We start from the raw sequence: 17,607 nt of genomic DNA on the forward strand, positions 1-17,607 counted from the left end.
GGATTCCTCTGAGTATTTGCTCTGGTTGTCCCTTTATTGTGTGGCGGGGTCTTCAGGACCATTAAACCTGCTGGCCTCACTGAGGCAGGAAAACTGCACCATGGCGGAGGTGAGGTGGGAGCGTACGTGAGTGTGCGTGAGTACCTGAGCGAAGGTATAAGTGTGAGCACGTGTGTCAGTCTGTGTGTCCGTGTGTCAGGGGAGGCAAGGGAGTCCTGAAGATACAGCCAAGGGCACCTCGGCCAGCCCCCGCCTCCACGAGGCCCTCTGGGTGGGGAGGACATTGCTGTCTGCCGCCTGGAGACCCCTGGAAGAAGCGAGAGGAAACCCCCTCGGAGGGATTGGGAACAGGCGTGCTGGGCAGCCTCACCCTTTGTCATTCAAGCAGGAGGCAGCAGGGCGGTGCTTGGCTGCCCCCCACGATGGGCCGAGAGGCTCCCACAGGGACACCTAATGCCAGCCTGTGACGTCCTCACACTGCCAACAGGCCCGGTGGAGGGATTGGAGGACTCGCCCTGCCCACACGCCCACTCGGTGGGGCCAGCTCCCCTCCTCCCCGGCACAGAGCACGGCTCTCGGGCTCGCTGCCCTCGCAGGACACCCCTACTTGGCTAGAGGAGGACCCTGCCTCTGGGCACCCAGCTCATGGCCTCCAGCCTGAGAGGACGTGCACTCACATGGAGAGAGTGTGCACTGTCCCCCCGCCAGCAGACACCCACCCCTGGGGTTCCCAAGCCTGCATCCTTCGCGCTGTGGCCCAGAGGCCACTGGCCTGGCCTCTGTGGGTCCACCGTACCAGGAGTCAAGTGGAGAAGGGCTGGCTGACCTATGCTCAGCCACACCAAGCTCCCGGTCACCTTTCCGAGGTCATTCCTGGAAAGAGGGGGGGACTGAGGAGGAGGGGCAAGGCTGAACAGAGGAGCCAGCTCTGCACTCAGAGTGACACCAGGGCCAGGCAAGGACAGGGGGCGGGAGGTCACAGGAGGACCAGGCGAGGCACCTTAGGGGCTGGTGGTGGGTAGAGACCTAACTACAATAAACACCCATGCGGCAAGTTAGAAGCCCCATCTCAGAAGGAGAGTACATTGTATCTACATCTGAAGGAGGGTACATTGTATCTACATCCTCCACTGTGTCCTTCCCAACACCTTCCCCAAGACTGGAGTTCTGCAAACCGTTAGCATCAGAGAATCTGGGTAAAGGACACCCAGGGTCTCTGTCTCACGGTCTGACAAGTGTGCATGAATCCACAGTTACTTCAGTTAAAGTTCTTATGAAAAGGCACCTACTTAGGAAAACCGCAGCTCTTTACCCCACCTGTGCACACAGCTCTGCGAGTTTATACCAGGACACACTGAATTCGTCTCACTGGTCTCAGAGGTTCCCCAGGGCACCCCAGCCCCAAGCGCCTGCAGCACCCCCTCACCCTTAACTCTGGGCTCTGGGCAGACGTTTGTACGAAGCATCTCGGGCCTGGTCACCCCGTCATCTTCTTCAACACCCTACACGGACGTTGGTGCCAGGTAGGGCTGGGATGGGGAAGACCGACGAGGTGCCCAGTGCCTGGCCTGAGAGTGAGCCCCCCCCCCAGTCTGCACCTTCTCCCCCCTCATTATAGCCCACCTGGCCATCACTCCAGGGTCGTGGGTCAAAAGCAGATTGTCCTGACACGATTGGATGCTGACCCTCACATGGGCACTGCCTTGCGTGGGGGAGAAGACATCACTGGGAGAGAGGAAAGGGGCCACCGTGATAGCCCGTGAGCGAGCTACTCAGGAAGGTGCTTGTGGGACCCACCGTGGACCCTGAACTCAGCTTGATGGCGAGGCTGGTCTATGGCAAACTCCACCCGGGCCTGCAAGGTCAGCGCGTCACCAACTCCCTGTGGAGCTGGGGTGCACGGCCCTGCCCGGCGAGGACACGCAGGCTGACCTCAGTGCCCTAGCTGCCGCCTGAGGCCCACCCTGCATTCTGCAGCTGGCTCATGGGCTCCAGGAGCCCACAAGGGGAAACCATCCCAGCCACCCCACAGAACTGAGGCCCGAAAGTCCCTGTCACTTTCTCAGACCCAGGGCCTATGGACCCGCCTCCTGTGTTCATCCTCAGAGAAACAACACAGCAGCCTGGCCTGGGCCAGCCCCTCACTCATCAGCCAGTGACACTGGGCCCCAGAGCTGATGTCTTCTCCATGTAAATTGGGCCAAACCTGCCCTCCCTAGGCAGTGATGGTGACACCACAGTGGGCGGGAGGGGGGGTGATAGACAGGCCTGGGCTTGGCTGGCTCCCCCAAGCCACTGGCTCCCCAAATCTCTCTCCAAGAACACATTCATTCCAGGCCTTCTCTCCAGTCAGGGACATGCCAGGTCAGTCAGGCCTGATCTTCAACACTCTGAAAGCCACCCCCTTCCTGAGCCCAGGGGCACAGGGGCGGGAGCGTTCCTGGGGGAATTAGGCACCCACTGATCTCTGAACCCAGGGAATTCACAGCCTCACCTCTCAAAGGGATGGTGGTTATTTGTGGGAGACCCACCAGCCCTGCCTGGCAAAGCCGTAACCTTCAGGTTCAATAGAGCTGGATACAAGGATGCATGGGGGCTGGGGGCTGGGGGCTGAGCAGACACTCCTCGAGTCAAAGGGATCAGATTAACATTAAATTGATCAGCACTGAAACCAATCTAAGGTACGGCGCCCTTGTTGGAAGAAGCCCAGGTATATTTAGAAGACAGTGGCAGACCTGAAATGTCACTGGGGACAAGATCCTAAGTGTGCTGTCCAGCTGTGGTCGCACCAAGATGCCCAGGGAGTTCTGCACCAGAGAAGCGGGTTGCGGCCCCCAGAACGATGCATTGAAGGACAAGCCCGGGCTGATAGGCAAGTTGCTGGCAGCAGGGGGTGGTCCCTCTGACAGCAGGGCACAGGGCGCAGGGCAGTGACTGTGCAAATCTGTGGGTTCCTGGTAGAGGGCGTGCACAGCAGGCTGGGCTGGTGAGGTTTCAGAAGCGAGGCACCCTGCTGCGTTGGATATTTTGGGGATGTTTTGCCCCTCTAGCTCAGGGGTTCTCAGAGTGGGGTCCCTGGACCATGGCTCCCATGTCCCCCGGGACTGGAAGAACTACAATCCCTGGGCCCTACCCAGACACGCTGAACCTGAAACTGGATGCAGACAAGGTGGTCTGTGCCCAAACGGGCCCCCTGGAATGTGAGAGGCACTGCTGTGGCTCCGAGAGAGGGGTGAGCAGCCCATGCCAGAAATGCTGAAATGAGAAGAGTGCATCCTGGGAAAACAGGGCTCGACACAAGCCAAGCCCCCTTCAAATGGCCAGAGATCGCCCTGGAAATCTGGGCAGGCGCCATCCACACCATTTCATTCATCCCTGACCCACGAGAAAGTCTGCAAATTTGCCACCTAGCAAGAGGAAAACGACCGGCAATCAGCCGCCCCCAGTCAGTCACCTGTCTGGTTGCCAAGAGAAGCTGCGTGCACCTCAGCTTATCTCCCATCAGATGTTTGTAAAGGTCAGTTCTCAGCTAAAGAAGCTACACCCGCAGACCTGATTCCGCCCCACGCACCTGGCCAGGCAGCGTCAGGGAGGGCGGGAGGCTTACCACGGACGTCCCAGGGACAGTGCCAAGGCTCCCTTACCCGGTCTGCAGGTGGCCTCCGAAGGCATCAGCTGAGACCCCCGAGCTGCGTGCTTTCATTATGGAGTTTTTGTGGATGAAAGGGGACCACGGCTGTGACAGTGTCTCTAAGTGTCCCTCCTTCCTTAGCATCACTCCCAGGGGGAGGACCCACATGACATCGAGGAAATGCTCGGTTGTGTTTGCAGGAAAACCGGGCTTGGCCAGGCCTCTCAAATCTGTTTTCAGCTGAAGCATCCACCATCTGTCTGTCTGTCCATCCATCCATCCATCTATCCATCCATCCATCTATTATCTACCCACCCATCCCTCCATGGGTCCTATACAGAGGCAAGCAGACACGGCAGGCACTTCTGGAAGTGTCTCCATCATCTTAGCCAACAGCAAAGACCCAGACCACGCCCTCCCCCAGGGAGAGACAGGCTGGGGACACCTCCTCCCCCAAGGCCACCTGAGGGTTTTAATGGCCAGGGTAGCGTTCAATCCCGCCAGGCCTATCAAAAGGAGAGCTTGAAGGTACCATTTAGTTCCTAAGAGGAGTGTGGTGGCAGATGAGCGGCCAAGTGGAGAACAGACGATGCCTGGGACTCTGGGAAGCACAGCCCCAGCCTGGCCCCGGGCCATTCAATTCTACTATCCAAGTATGACTTTGAGAGCAACCAGGTAATATAGACAGGGCCTGGTCAGAACGCTGACTTCTCCTCGGCTCTGTGGGTTGGGACCACTAGCACTCCGTCGCCTTGGCCTCTGGGGTCTCGGGCGGCTCGTCGTGCCGACCGACCCACAGAGCACGCGGCCAGCACTGCCTTGGAACAGATGCCCAAGCGGCCCCGTAAGGGAGGTGGGGCTGTGACGTCCTTCACTGTTTCGTGCATCGCGGAAGGAAAGCGCAAGGCCACGCGGCTGGTCAGGGCTGTTCGGTCTTGATTCTGAAGTTCTCGGGTGCCACACAATACAGCCCCAATGTTCTCGCTGCAGTGAGATAACACCTGAAAAAGTGTCCCAGCAGTTCATGGTGACCTTTCTCCTGTCCCATAGGAGATACAGGAAATGAATGGATAAACTGATAGATGGATGGATGGACAGGCAGGTCAGTGTGGACGGATGACTACATGGGAGGGTAGATGAAAGAATGAATGGATGGCTGGGTGGTAGATGGATGGTGGATGATGGATGGATAGATGGATGGATGGGTGGGTGGGTGGATGGATGGCTGGATCGTGGATGGTGGATGCGTAGATGGATGCGGATGGATGGATGGATGCAAGGACAATCTTGAGGGCAATTCTTATCGAAGAAAGGTAGAAGGCGAGAACCCTCACTCGCATTCTTGTCTTTCCTGCCCTGAGATCAGCCCCATTAACATGACCCCTCTGGTTCCTCCCCCTGATTCTGATTGGCTAATCTGGGAGACTACCAGGGCTTGTTCAGTTCAGCCAAGTGCAACCAGACAAGGAGGAGCCCTGTCTTTGGGGGGGGGAGGGTTCCTTGGGTTGCAGGGGAGCACCTGCGTACCCACTCCTGGAAATGGTTTTTCAGAAAGGGAGATGGGAATTGAGGGGCTCAGTGTTGCTATTCCCTGCACTTTAATCAACCACAGCAGACGTGGACACTTGTCCCAGCCCCAGACCTTGTCTGTAAGACAAGAACAAAGCAGTTCTGGCTCCAGGAATGGCCTAGTGAGAGCCGATGATGCTCGGGGGACCCGCCGCCTGACCGAGCTGCCCAGGGCCGCCGGCCGCTGCGGGCACCGTGCTCATTGGCATTCGCCTCGCCGAGCAGCCGCGAGCGTCTGGGCCGAGAGCAGAGCGCGGCTGTTAATAACACAGCAGATTAATAGCTCCGAGAAAAGACATTCCTGCAAACATGCTAAATATTAATAATAATCAATCGCCGTTTATTTTCCCAGCCCCTCGCCCGGGACCTGCCCAGGGGGACCAGAGGGCGAGGAGCCCCAGCTGCAGGGCGGACAAAGCTGAGTGTCATTAGGGCCCGGGAAGGTGCAGGGCTGGCTCTGGCCTCGGGTCTCGTCACAGCCCTGTCCCAGCCTCTCCTGCCAGGGGCCGGGGTATGGGGACCTCCCCAACAAAGAGGTGCGGCTCCCCCTCCCGCCCCGGCCCGACGAGAGGGCAACCACTTGACCCGACCACTGTCACACACACGTGCTTCTTTTGTCCCGAACACTGAGCTGGCAGGGACGGCCCCCAGCGCTGCCTCCTTTTGGAAGTGAAGGAAGTGAGGTCAGAACAACCCATGATTAGTCCAGGGTCCAGAGCGGGTAGTGGCACGTCCAGGCCCTGGGACTCTGGCCTCCTGTCACCCAGGATGTCACCAGCTCCTGGTTGAACGGTATCCCTCCAAAAGATATGTTTTGTCCTCACCCCTGGTTCCTGTGAATGAGACCTGAGATGGAAACAGGGTTGTGGCAGAGGTGACGATTAAGTGAGGGCATTAGGGTGGGCTCTAATGCGACATGGCTATTGTGCTAGAAAGAGGAGACTCGGGGAGATGCGGGGAGGACGGCTGCGGGATGATGGAGGCCTCCAGAACTGTGAGAAAAAATGTTGTTTTAAGCCTGCAGATTATAGTGCTTTGTTACCGCAGCCCAGGAGCAGATAGAGAGCCAGACTGGAGGGCCCTGGCCGCCACGGGACGTGACCTGGGGGCTGCCTCCCCTCACAGAGTCCTCACCTTCAGAAGCTCTCTGCCTGGTCCTTAGTCTGCCCCCAGCACCGTGAAGCAGGTCACATCTGCCCGTTTCACAGACAAACAAACTGATACACAAAGCAGGTGAGTCCTTCGCTGGGAGTGCAGCCTGAGCAGCAGCCCCCTCAGAGCCGGGGGCCCTGGATGTCCTGCGGAAGGGTCCCCGGCTGCTCGCTGCCACTGTCAAGCTCCGTCTACTCCAGGTTATTAGATCTACCTCCCCAGGGACCAGAACGGGCCCCGGGGTGTGTTTCACCAACCACCACCACATCCCACAGGGTCCCTCTGCCCTTCTCTGCTCCTGCCCTCAGCCAGGCCCAGTGCTGGCTGCGCACGCCCCTCCCCAGCCAAGCTGACACAGGGCAATGGGGGGGCTCTGACCGGCAGCCCAGACCACCTGGCCCCTACTTAAAGCCACTGCATTATTCTAAGACGATTATTTATCCGCGCAATGCTCCGGAGACCGCCACGTCCCTTTTCAGGCCCGCGCCCCTATTTCCTCGTGCTTCCATTGCCCCGGGCAGGCACTGAATGGCTCGCGATGTCGCTGTAATTTTTATCAAGGCTTGTTCCTGGTAAAAAGCCTCTTTGTTTCAGAGAGATGTGATTTGGCCTTTTTCCCTCCTCTCCTTTATTCCTTGGTTAATATACCACTTCCCCGAGCCCCGGGGGCACTGAGGGAGCCCCGGATTGCTCAAATCTCACTGTTTTTCTTCTAAATCACAGCCGACGCTCCCTGGCTCCGTGCTGCGCATCGTGTGAGCTGGGGCGAGGAGGGGGTGCGCTCCCGGGACCCTTCGCCTCCTGTATTGTTAATGCACCAGAGGGGGCCCCGACCCCCATGACCCTCTCAAATACCAAGGGAGGTCGGCTCCAGACACCAGCTCCCTAACCTCACGTTCGGCAACTCCACGGGGCGCTTAAAATAATTGTGGTAAAAGACGTAACATACAATTCACCATCCCAAGCATTGTTATGTGCGCAGCTCAGTGGCCCTAAGCACACGCTGCTGTGCAGCCGTCACCACCACCATCTCCAGAACTTTCCATCTTCCCGCACCGAAACTGTCCCTATTAAACAACAGCTCCTCAGCCCCGCCCCCAGCCCTGGCCCCTACTTCCTGTCTCTGTGAATCTGACGCCTCCTGGGACCTCATACTAGTAAAAGCAGACAGTATGGGTCCTTCTGTGTCTGGCTTATCTCACTCAGCACAATGTCCTCCAGGTCCATCCATATTGTCTGTCGCATGTGTCAGAATCTCCTTCCTTTTTAAGACTGCGTAATATTCCACTGTGTGGATGGGCCACATCTGTTTATCCGTCTGTCCGTTAAAGGATACCTGGGCTGCTTCCCATGTTTGGCGATTTGTAGCGCTGCTGTGAATGCAGGGGTGCAGATACCTATCTGAGTCCACAGTGTGCTTTTAGCATTACCAAGACCCCCGGAAAGAGGGTTCTCACAGGCCGCCCCACCACAGTGAAGCCAGGCTCCCATCCTGTCCCCTGGCCCCCATCCCCGGCGCCTTCTCCCGCACCACCTCGGCTGGCTCTCGGGGGCCTGGAAGCACAGCAGGCTATCTGTCTGGCTTGTCCACAGGTGCTCACTGGACCTCAGTGGCCCCTCCTGTCAAACAGGGGTACGTCCAACTTAGGAGACTATTGGAAGGTTCAAAGCAACAAGACATCTGCATGTGGGGACTCCATTCCTAGCGCTGTCACTGCACTGTCATCAGGCGGCCCACGCTCTGAATGGATGGCTCTGGTGGCAGGCAGGGCCCATGGCACCACTGGGGCTCCGTCCCCACCAGGCACCTGTCAGCACCCCACTGTGCCCACATGCACTTCTAGGACAGCAGGGACCCTGGTCTGCTGGAGGGGAGCGCCTGTTAGAGGGAGGTGGCTGGCCCTGGGGGAGCCTCGGAGAACAGGCATGGGCTCACACAGGCACGGGGGCAGGACCCCCAATGCCCACAAACACACTGTTTCTGCAAACTCAGGAGCTTAAGTGGGGTGCCGAGGGGATGGGCTGAGGTGGGACCGTCACCTGCCCTGGACAGGCGTGGTTGCTTGTCCTGGGAGGTTGCTCCCGGGCCACCAATGGGTGCAGAGGGTTTAGGGGATGAGGCCGAGGGTCGGCGGGGGTGCTCTGCAGGGCAGGCCCGGGAGCTGCCTCCCTTCCCCACCCGGTCTGGGCAGCACGTGGAGGAAGAACGGGTTAATGCTGAGCAAACACCCCAACAACCGCCACCAAACTATTTATAGACAGATTTATCTCTTCAGTTCCTACCAACTGGGCCTGTGGCTGCCATTTGAGGCCAGAGCGAGTCACACAAGTAAACAGATGTGGCCCCGAAATAAAAATCACAAGAGGGAGAAAGCAGACCCCAGCGCCTGCCCCTTGCCTGGAAAGCCCCATCTCCCTGGGGTCCTGGTGGAACTGGGGTGTCCTTGGGGTCCCCGGGCAGGGAGAGGCCAGGGTCTGGGCAGGATGGACAGGAGGAGGAATGGCCCTCCTTACAGAGGCCCCGTCAGCCAGGTTTGGGAGGCGAAGCCCTTTGCCCCCGGCCCCTCTGCTCAGCAGCCTGTGCTGCACACAGAGTGTTTGCACCCAGGGGGGCGCAGGGGTCTGTCACGTCCCTTTGCCTCTGGCCCTGGTGATGGGCAGCCGGCGTGAAGAGCAGGGCCTCTGCCCTCTAGGCTGGCTGGCTCCCTGCCCTGCCCTGGCCCCCCAACCAACATGGGCGGCATGTTGCACAGGCTGAGCCCCTGTGCAGCCAGGACTAGGGGCTCAGATCCCCCAGAGGCCCCACAGGGAAGCAGCGCCTTCTTGCGCCTCAGCTCCTGGGAGCCCAGCAGGACCCTTCCCGTGTGGCTGCGCTGCCCAGGCACCTGTGCCAACTCCCTCTCTCTCCTGCCTGGTGTGGCCCACAGGAGGGATGGGAGAAAGCTACCCTCAATCCTCACCCCGGCAGACCTGGGGGGGGAGGTTGCCCATCACCCCCCACCTCAGAGCAGCCTCCAGCTGTGGCCACAACCGGCCCAATGCCCAGCCTGGCCCTCGGGCCGCTTTCTGCCCTAATAAAGACGTTTATAGTTTTAACCATCAAATAAAGTGCTTGACTCCGCCAAGCCCATTCCCTGCTCAGCCACTGCAGTTTCATTTAGCAGACCAGTGGCGAGAAAAAAAAAAAAGAAAGGGAGAAAGAAAAAAAATTCATTAATTTTTATTAACAGGGAGAGCCATTTGTTCCCTGTGACAATATTTGACTTGTCGAAATGATTTTCACCTCTGCCATGAGGTGGACGCTCCCCACATACATCACCCGATTACTCGGAGCGCGGCGGCCGCAGTCATTAGGCAGTGAATTAACGACAATCCCCACCACTATTAATCACCCTGACAAAGGCGTTAGCTCGCTGCTGACCCGAGCGCCGGCCCGACCCGGCAGCCAGGGGAGAGGCCCGCAGCTCCCGCAGGCGCCAGGGGCTGCAGCAGGCGCCCAGCCCTACCTTCCTTCCCCCCAAGATGCTGACGCCGCCCGAGGGAGTCGAGAGCCTGCAGGGCGCACGGGACCGCAGGGTGGGCGGTGGGCACCTCGGGGTTCCCTGGCTTCTTCCCGGCTTGTTTTACTCCGTCATTCTCCTTGTCCAGGTGACGGCCAACACCCACGAGCCTGCCAGGAAGTTCACACCAATAACCTTGTTTGCTCCCCAGGACCGAAGCCCACTATTACCCCATTTTATGGATCAGGAAACCGAGGCTCAGAGCCACCAGGACTGGCCCCAGAGAGAACCTGGCAAGGGCAGTCAGTGCCTGGACTCAAACGGGCCCAACGAGCTGCCAGGCTCTGCTCGCTCTCTGATCCCCTGCAAACATCTCCTGCAAATAAATACAAATTGCGTTTCCACATGATTTTTTCACTTTTGGAATCCAGTGTGCGTCGTACCTCTAACTGTTAGAGTCTAACATCTAGTGTTTCGTATTGCGTAAGACAATATTGACAGGGTTCTGACTGACGGCTCATCCCGTAAACAGGCGACATAAACTTACGGGATCAACACGTACACACAGCGCTGTAAATGTGCTTTCTCCTCGTATGGCCCCCTCAGCATCACTGTCTTCTCTGGCTTACTCTATTGTAAGAATACAGCATGTAATTAATACACAGAACTTACAAACTGTGAGGTCACCAGCTGGTCCTGTTACCGGCTTCTGCTCAGCACAGGCTACGAGCAGTGAAATTTAAGGGGGAGCCAAAAGTTATCCTCGGATTTTCGACTGCGCGGGGGCTCGGCGCCCCAACCCCACGGTGCTCGAGGGCCCACTGTGCTTTCCAATCCCATGTATTCAGGACGGTGAGGCTGAAAGAGTGGATCTTAGAAATTGGCTTTTCATGAGGTTATTTTTCTCCTGAGGTGACAAACCATGGGTTTTGTTGGTAAGGACAAGCAGAAAATTCTGTCACATGGTACGCAAGATGTCACCACCTAGCATCAGGACAACTGAGGCTGGGAGAGGAACGTGTCCAAAGGGAGGGGCCTGAACAGGTGAGGGCCGGGCTGCCATTGGCTGGACGTGGCTGGCCAGTTCTGGGGGTTTCTGTCTTCCGTCTTGTGACTGCAGACCCACAGGCAGTGGCCTCGCTGTCCCCTTCCAGGTCCTTCGCCCAGGAGGGGGACGGGCAGAGGGCGTGGCAGCACCCCGGGCTCAGAGCTGGCTCATGTAGCGGGATGACACGACATGCCGGTTACGTAGCTTCCCTGAGCCAGGTCTTCTCTCGAGAGGGAGCAATAGGGCCCACCCGTCAGGGTCCTGGTGGGACCAGCGACATGACATCCGCAGAGCACTTGACACAGGCTGGCAGGTGGCAGGTGCCCCCCCCCCTCAGTCCCTGACACCACTTTAACCATCTTTTGCACATTAATCCAATTAATCATCTCTACATCTTAAACCAATTTCTTCCCATTGGCCCAGCCGTCAGATCTGCATCTCAGGCTGCTGTAAACCAGGGGTGGGCGGCACGGGGGCGGGAGGACCAACTCCCGGCACATTTGTCTTCTTTCTCCGGACTTCTCATTTTTTATGCCTCGGCAAATTTCCTAATTTTCCTCATTAGCGACTAATTTACGAGTCTCAACAATCTTCCCACCTGTTCCTTTCATTGTGCTTGTTGCAAGATTGGAAATAGCTACGTGCTCCCACGTGAGGAGCTGGTTCCGTGTTGAGCAGACATTGGCGGGGGGCTGTGCAGAGGCGCCTTCCGTGCTGTCTTCGGGGTTCACAGCGGAGAGACCGTCCATCCTGGCCACCCCAGCATTAATGTGACCCTTTGGTGACAAGCACTTTGCCTTGCTCCTGCCACCAGCCCTGTGCCTGGGTGTGTCCCTGAACCCTGGGGCCCACACTGGCCCAGGGCCATCATGTCTCAGGGCCCAAACTCTGGAGAACAGGAAGCCTCGTTCCTGCTGGATGCCAACTGGTGAGCTGGCATTGGATGGGCTGTTTTCAGACACTCCTCGCACGCAGGTAAAGCGTGGAGGCTTTTCCTGCAGAATGGAGGCCGGGCTCTGGGTGCATCTCCACCACCTCGTTTTCTCCTGACGATCTCCTTGGACCAGAGTCTTTCCCAGCTCGCTAGCGGTGCAGCGGAGCCCAGCAGCGACAGCCTTCATACAGGTCATCATCTTGCTGTGGGGCCTCGGAGTCCTTCGGGGGGGGGGGCGGGGAGAGGTGGGACTGAGTAGCAGGCAGAGGACAGCGTTCAATCCTATCCCACCATGTCCTGCTGTGTGTGCTCAGGCAAGCGCCTTGAGGTCTCTCAGCCTTGTGGCAGCATCTACACAGCAGAGTAAGAACAGTGCCCGCTTCACAGGCTCCACAAGGATGAAATGCGCTAACATGGGCAAGGGCTTCTCAGCATGCCGGGCACAGTCAGCACCCAGACCGGTGATGGCCTCACTTCACAGGTGAGCCCTGAGGTCACTCAGAGGGACCAGGAACCTGACCCACGGGCATCTCCCCGTCTACACCTCTGGAGCCCTTGGGGAGGCTCTGGGCGGCGGCCACGAGCAGGGCCCCCAGTTTCCGGCGACGCCCAGGGAGCTCTCCCCCACACGCACATTCTCTCCCAGAGCTGTACCCCGCAGAGGCCCACCGAGCGGGAGCCCGGGCCCACTGCTTCGAAGGCAGTGAGGCATACCTGGCAGTGCTTTAGAACTGGGCCCACCTGGGGCCTGGGGACTCAATCTCCTTTAGAGAATTACCCAAAGGTGCCCTTGGAAAACCGCAGAGTATGTCCCCACAGTCACACACCTGTCCCGTGGCACCTGGCGTGGACCCCTGGGGGCCTCTGCAAAGTCTCCTCCGTGTGACGTCTGCCGCCAGCCTTGCTGGGGAGCCGCCAGCCGGGCTGTTCAGCAGACTTCTTCAGGAGCTGTTCCTCGTTACTTGCTTGCATCAATTTGATTTTCTCTGCTAAGTGGAAGGCTGTGGAAAGAGCTGGGTTTGGAAATCCATGATTTCCTGGCACTTAATGAATTTCAGCCAAACGGAAAGCAAGGTGAGGTTCCAGTGGAGAGCTCAGATCCAGACACAGGAAGGACCAGGGGCTGAGCGGGGGCTCCATCCTGCCGTTCCATACCCCCCTTCCGAAAGCCGTTCTCCAAGGCACTTCTCAGCTCGCGTCTTGCTAGCGTTCAACAGCACGTGGTGCAGCCACAGGAAAGGAGGCCTGATCCACATCCCTGCGTCCCGGTGAGCCCTGTTCCTCAACTCACCCGACCCCTGCCTCTGAGCCCAGGTGAGACCCATTCATGGGCTCAGGTAGGTGTTCGCACCAGCAGATTGGCTGCCTGTGAGACAAGTCCCCTCCAGAAAGGGCCTGGCAGAGGGAGGCCTGGAGCTTCTGCCACTGACACCAATAGGGCTTGAGCCCCGTCTGACTGAGCCACTGGGCACAGGGCATAAACTCGTCCCCATGGTGTCACAGGAACAAGGGCTGATGGACGGAGCATGGGGGTGAGGTGTCTCTGGAGGGCAGAGGCCCCGCCCTGCAGGGCTGGAGAACAGACACGTGGCCCAAAACACCAGGGGGAGGCAGAACCGGGCCCGTGAGGCCCCCAGGGTGGCAGATGACCGGGCGATAGCCTGTGCCCTGTCTCACCCAACAGCTAGGCGGCCCATCGGAGGGTGAAGGCACCACCGCGGCCCCCTTGTAGAGTCCCACGGCCCGTTTCCCGGGGCCCCCGCACACCCCTCGGAATTGCTTCTGCGGCGACGTCTTATCCCGTCAACACTGCCAGGCCCACAACAGCACTGCCGAAACGCAGCCGTGACCTCATTTCTCTTGCAGGTCACCTCGCAGGCCCTTGCCCCTTCCAGGCCACCCGCCTGCCACCGGCACTTAGCTAGCAATTCCTCACGCTTCAAATCCGTCCTTTCCAGACACACTATGCCGGCTACTGCAGAGCAGAGCTCTCACAGGAGGATGCGCTGGCTAAAGGGAGGCCGGGCACAGGTGGCCCGTGGGAAGGCTGGCAGCCTTTCTCAGCACGGTGGCCGCGGCCTCACTGCTCTGACCTCCTAGGGGCCCCGACGGCCCACCCGCTGGAGAAAATCGTTCCAGAAGCTATCGGCTTGACTTTGCCGGCTGACACTAACCATGTTTCTAAAAAATTAGAACCAAGGAAGGGAAGTCCTTCCAATGAAAAACGTTGTCTTCTCAAATTGCCTATCACACTGCCTGCCAACCCAGGACAACCTAAAATTATTCTAAATCACTTTTCAACCTTAGAAAACCACGAAACGGAACGTTCTCCTGTGTTTATCACACATTATACTTAAGCTGTTGGCCGGATGTCTGAGTGGCATAGAATTCACAGGCAGAGCCTCTCAAGTCTGCGGAAGACACCATGTCAGGGTATGGCAGGCAAGTGCCACAAGCCCAGATGATCTGCAGCCCCTCATTGTTTTCAGGGGGACAGTGAGGCCGACTGGACAGAGAGCGGGGACTGTCCGAGCACTCCCAGCACCCTCGGGTGGCAGGAGCAGACCTGTCCTGAGAAAAATGGTGCCATTTGGGATGGAGCTGGCCACTATCCGTTGTCATGGGCTGAATCATGTCCCCCAATTTCACAAGCTGAAGTCCCAACCCCAGGACCTCAGGTCTTGACCTCATTTGGAAGTAGGGTTCTTGCAGATAAGTAAGAATGAGGTCATCAGGGTACTAGGTCCCTGATCCCATACGACTGGGTCCTTATAAAAGGGGAGTGTGGACACACACACACACACACACACACACACACACACACACACACACATGTAAAGACGAAGCAGAGACGGCGTGATGCGTCTACGAGCCACGGAACAACGAGGCCGCCAGCAGCCACCAGGAGCAGGGAGAGGCCTGGGGCGGGTTCTCCATCACAGCCTCAGAGGGACGGACCTGTGACACCTGCAGCTCGGACTTGGGGCCCCAAGACCCGGAGAGAAGAGTCCTGTTGCTGAAGCCCGGGGTGGGCTTTGTTACGACAGCCCCAGGCACTAATGCAGCCATTAATTTAGCTGACAGATTTTGCCTCCCAACTTATGATTGAGCACCTACTATGTGTGAGACTATTGAAGGGGCTCATTCAGGCCATCAGGACGAACACATAGTTTGGCCACTCAGGGCTGCGCTGAGTGACCGGCTAGAGCTAACATTCCTTAACACCCAGGGAGGTACAAGCAGGGGGCTTCCACACGCACCCCCATTCATAAAGTCTTCTCAAGGCTGTGTTTACAGATCCCCAGGCCTTGCCGTCACTCTCAGAACATGCCACACTGACCTTGACCCTTGACCTCCTGCAGCCTGGGTGCCTGAGGGTATAAAACAGGGACCACCTCTTTGGACGGTGCTGAAGGGAGGCAGAGCTCAGACAGGGTGCCTGACCCCTGACCCTTCCAGCACTTTCCGTATCATCAGCTTCATTTCCCCCGCAGTCAGGTCCCTCCACGCTTCCCTCGGGGTTCCCTCTCTCCGCAGCAGCCACCTTCCCGTTGTGGGCTCACTGCCTCTGTCAACCCCAAATTATTCACTTCCCAGGGCAGGGCTGTTTCTTTCTGCACAGGCCTCTCAGAAAACCAGGCTACACGGCCAGTCGCTAAATGCACAGAGGTGACAGCACGGGCAGGGTGGGGCCGCCACATGGCTCCGGCTCGCAGGGCTGTGGGTGCCACGCTCAGGGGGTCTGTGCCTCCCCAAGGTACGCTACTCCCTCTTAAAAACAGCAGCAGTAAAACTGGAACGCAGAGTGGGGGGATGGGCGGGTGGGAGGAGACAGGCCGTCGTGTTTAACAGAGTAAAGGTTTTGGTGGTGAAGGTGAGAATCCTGCCAGTGCAGATGGTGTGACGATCGCACAACACGTGAATGCACTCGGTGCCGCGGAGCCACGCGCTTACAAATGGTTAAAATGACAAATATCATCCGATGTTCATTTCTCCACAGTTAACAAAACAAGCCTGTTCTGGGGGAAAGCTTTTGAAAGGCTCCCGCCTCCACCCAGCATTCACGTCCCTCTCCTGTGCAAGAAATCCCGCTCCTTTCCCTGGTCACACGCTCCTTGCCCCTTTCGCAGACCTAGCGATCCTCGTGCTCTGTGACAAGTCTTGCACAACGGGACTCTGCCACAGGCGCACGGGGCCTGGGGACAGGCAGGGAGGCTCGGGGACAGTGGGCAGCTTCTCTGGAGCCGCTCAAACAGCCCATGAATAAATGTGCCTGCCCGCAAAGCTCGGTGACAAAGTGCCTCCCAAGCGAGGGGACCGGGCCATGTCACGCGGACAGAGCACAAAGGGCACGGCCCAGGAAGTGATTTTAAACCTAATTGTTCCCGTTTCTTTTGTTAACCGTCTCGGGGTGCCTGGGAGATCTCGCCCTGCGTGCAGGGAAAACCCACAATGAGACCCACCATCCAATGGCACTCGCCCAATCAGTAGATGGGGACGGCTAATATTTTTCTTACGCCGGGTAAGATCCGTACACAGATGTCTGACATTTCCAGAGAAAAGAAACGCTGACAGCCCCTGTGTGCCCGTCCGGCTGGGGTGGGAGCCATCTCTCCTGACCGGCTTCTCTGGCAGCCGGGCGAGCAGGGTACTCTTAATTGTGAAGCCCGGTTGCTGGCAGGAAGCCCTGCCTCATCCAGCGGGCAGCCAGCATGATAATGAGACAGTTTCTATGGAAATGAGCTTATAACTATTCATTTTCTCCCCATTCCCGACCCATCCACAAAGAGGTTCTCCAAAATGACCCCCGTTTTCCTACCCCCAGCGTGTCCTCACACCACTGCCCGACCCGCTAATCAGGCCGGGGAGAAGGGGGAGAGGAAACGCCGTCCTTTGACAAGATGTGGGAAAGCCCTGGGTTTGTGCTCCGTGCGGCTGTGACCAGCAAACAAAGAAGCCTGGCCAGCCCGGGGGCCAAGTTTCCAGTAAACTTCCCCTGAACGCTTTCCAGCGAGGTCCCACGCGTTCTGCTCAGACCCGAGGCTCCTCTGCCATCTTCTGAGAAACGAGAAACCTCACGATCGACCTGCGGGCGGCCCTCACCTGCGGGCGGCTCCCGCGAGTCCCTGTGCTTCCTCCACTGCATCTGCTCTCCTCCTAGGCTCTCCAAAAATACAGGCATGATATTGTCATGGGGACAGGGGAAATAAAAGAAGGGAAGCCACAGACCCCCGGGTTTGGGGGGGGGGTGGCCCGAGACGCAGCACAAGGGCCCTCACCCAGCTGGGCCGCTCCCGGCTGTGTGGCCCTGGGCAGGACATGGGACCTCTCTGAGCCTCCTGCACTGTGGAAGTGGAGCTGGGAGAATGAAACGGGGCCACTCCTGCCCAGCTCTCAGCGCGGCACCTGCAGCCAGGGGTCTGGCTTTCGGGGGGGCTCCGGCTCCGGGGCCTTGACCCAGGGGACGTCCTGATCCCGCTGTGTCTGGGAAGGTGCGTCTTGTTTGTGCCTTGGCCTCAGGCGGTCTCTGTCCCCTTCCCCAGAGTAGCATTTACCCTGGGTGGGGTCGGGGGCATTCCCCAGGGGTGCTTGACCCTTCGTGTCCCCCACAATGCCAGGCAGCGGCCTGAGTTGATCAGTGAGGGAGATAGGGGTGATAATGTGACTGGCACCTCAGGCCCACCGCATCAGCAGCTGAGGCTCGCAGTGCTCTGGGGACCCATAACTCAGAGTTCGGGCGCAAAGTCCTTCCCAGGTCACCCCCTGCCTTCCC

The 17,607-nt window shown here is 58.4% G+C and overlaps 2 protein-coding genes across 3 annotated transcripts in view; one reads left to right on the forward strand and one right to left on the reverse strand.

The window, feature by feature from the left end:
• The window catches only part of PRDM16 (PR/SET domain 16), a 286,551-nt gene that overhangs the window by 214,480 nt on the left and 54,464 nt on the right, over positions 1-17,607 (reverse strand). The window lies entirely within an intron of this gene.
• LOC109391140 (translation initiation factor IF-2) overlaps positions 3,083-17,607 on the forward strand; it is a 102,901-nt gene continuing 88,376 nt past the window's right edge. The window contains exon 1 of the mRNA XM_019658435.1: positions 3,083-3,232. Coding sequence (XP_019513980.1) covers positions 3,083-3,232 — 150 coding nt within the window. The remainder of the gene's footprint in view (positions 3,233-17,607) is intronic.

This window comes from Hipposideros armiger, unplaced genomic scaffold (assembly GCF_001890085.2).
Source record: "Hipposideros armiger isolate ML-2016 unplaced genomic scaffold, ASM189008v1 scaffold_284, whole genome shotgun sequence".
Taxonomy (NCBI): domain Eukaryota; kingdom Metazoa; phylum Chordata; class Mammalia; order Chiroptera; family Hipposideridae; genus Hipposideros; species Hipposideros armiger.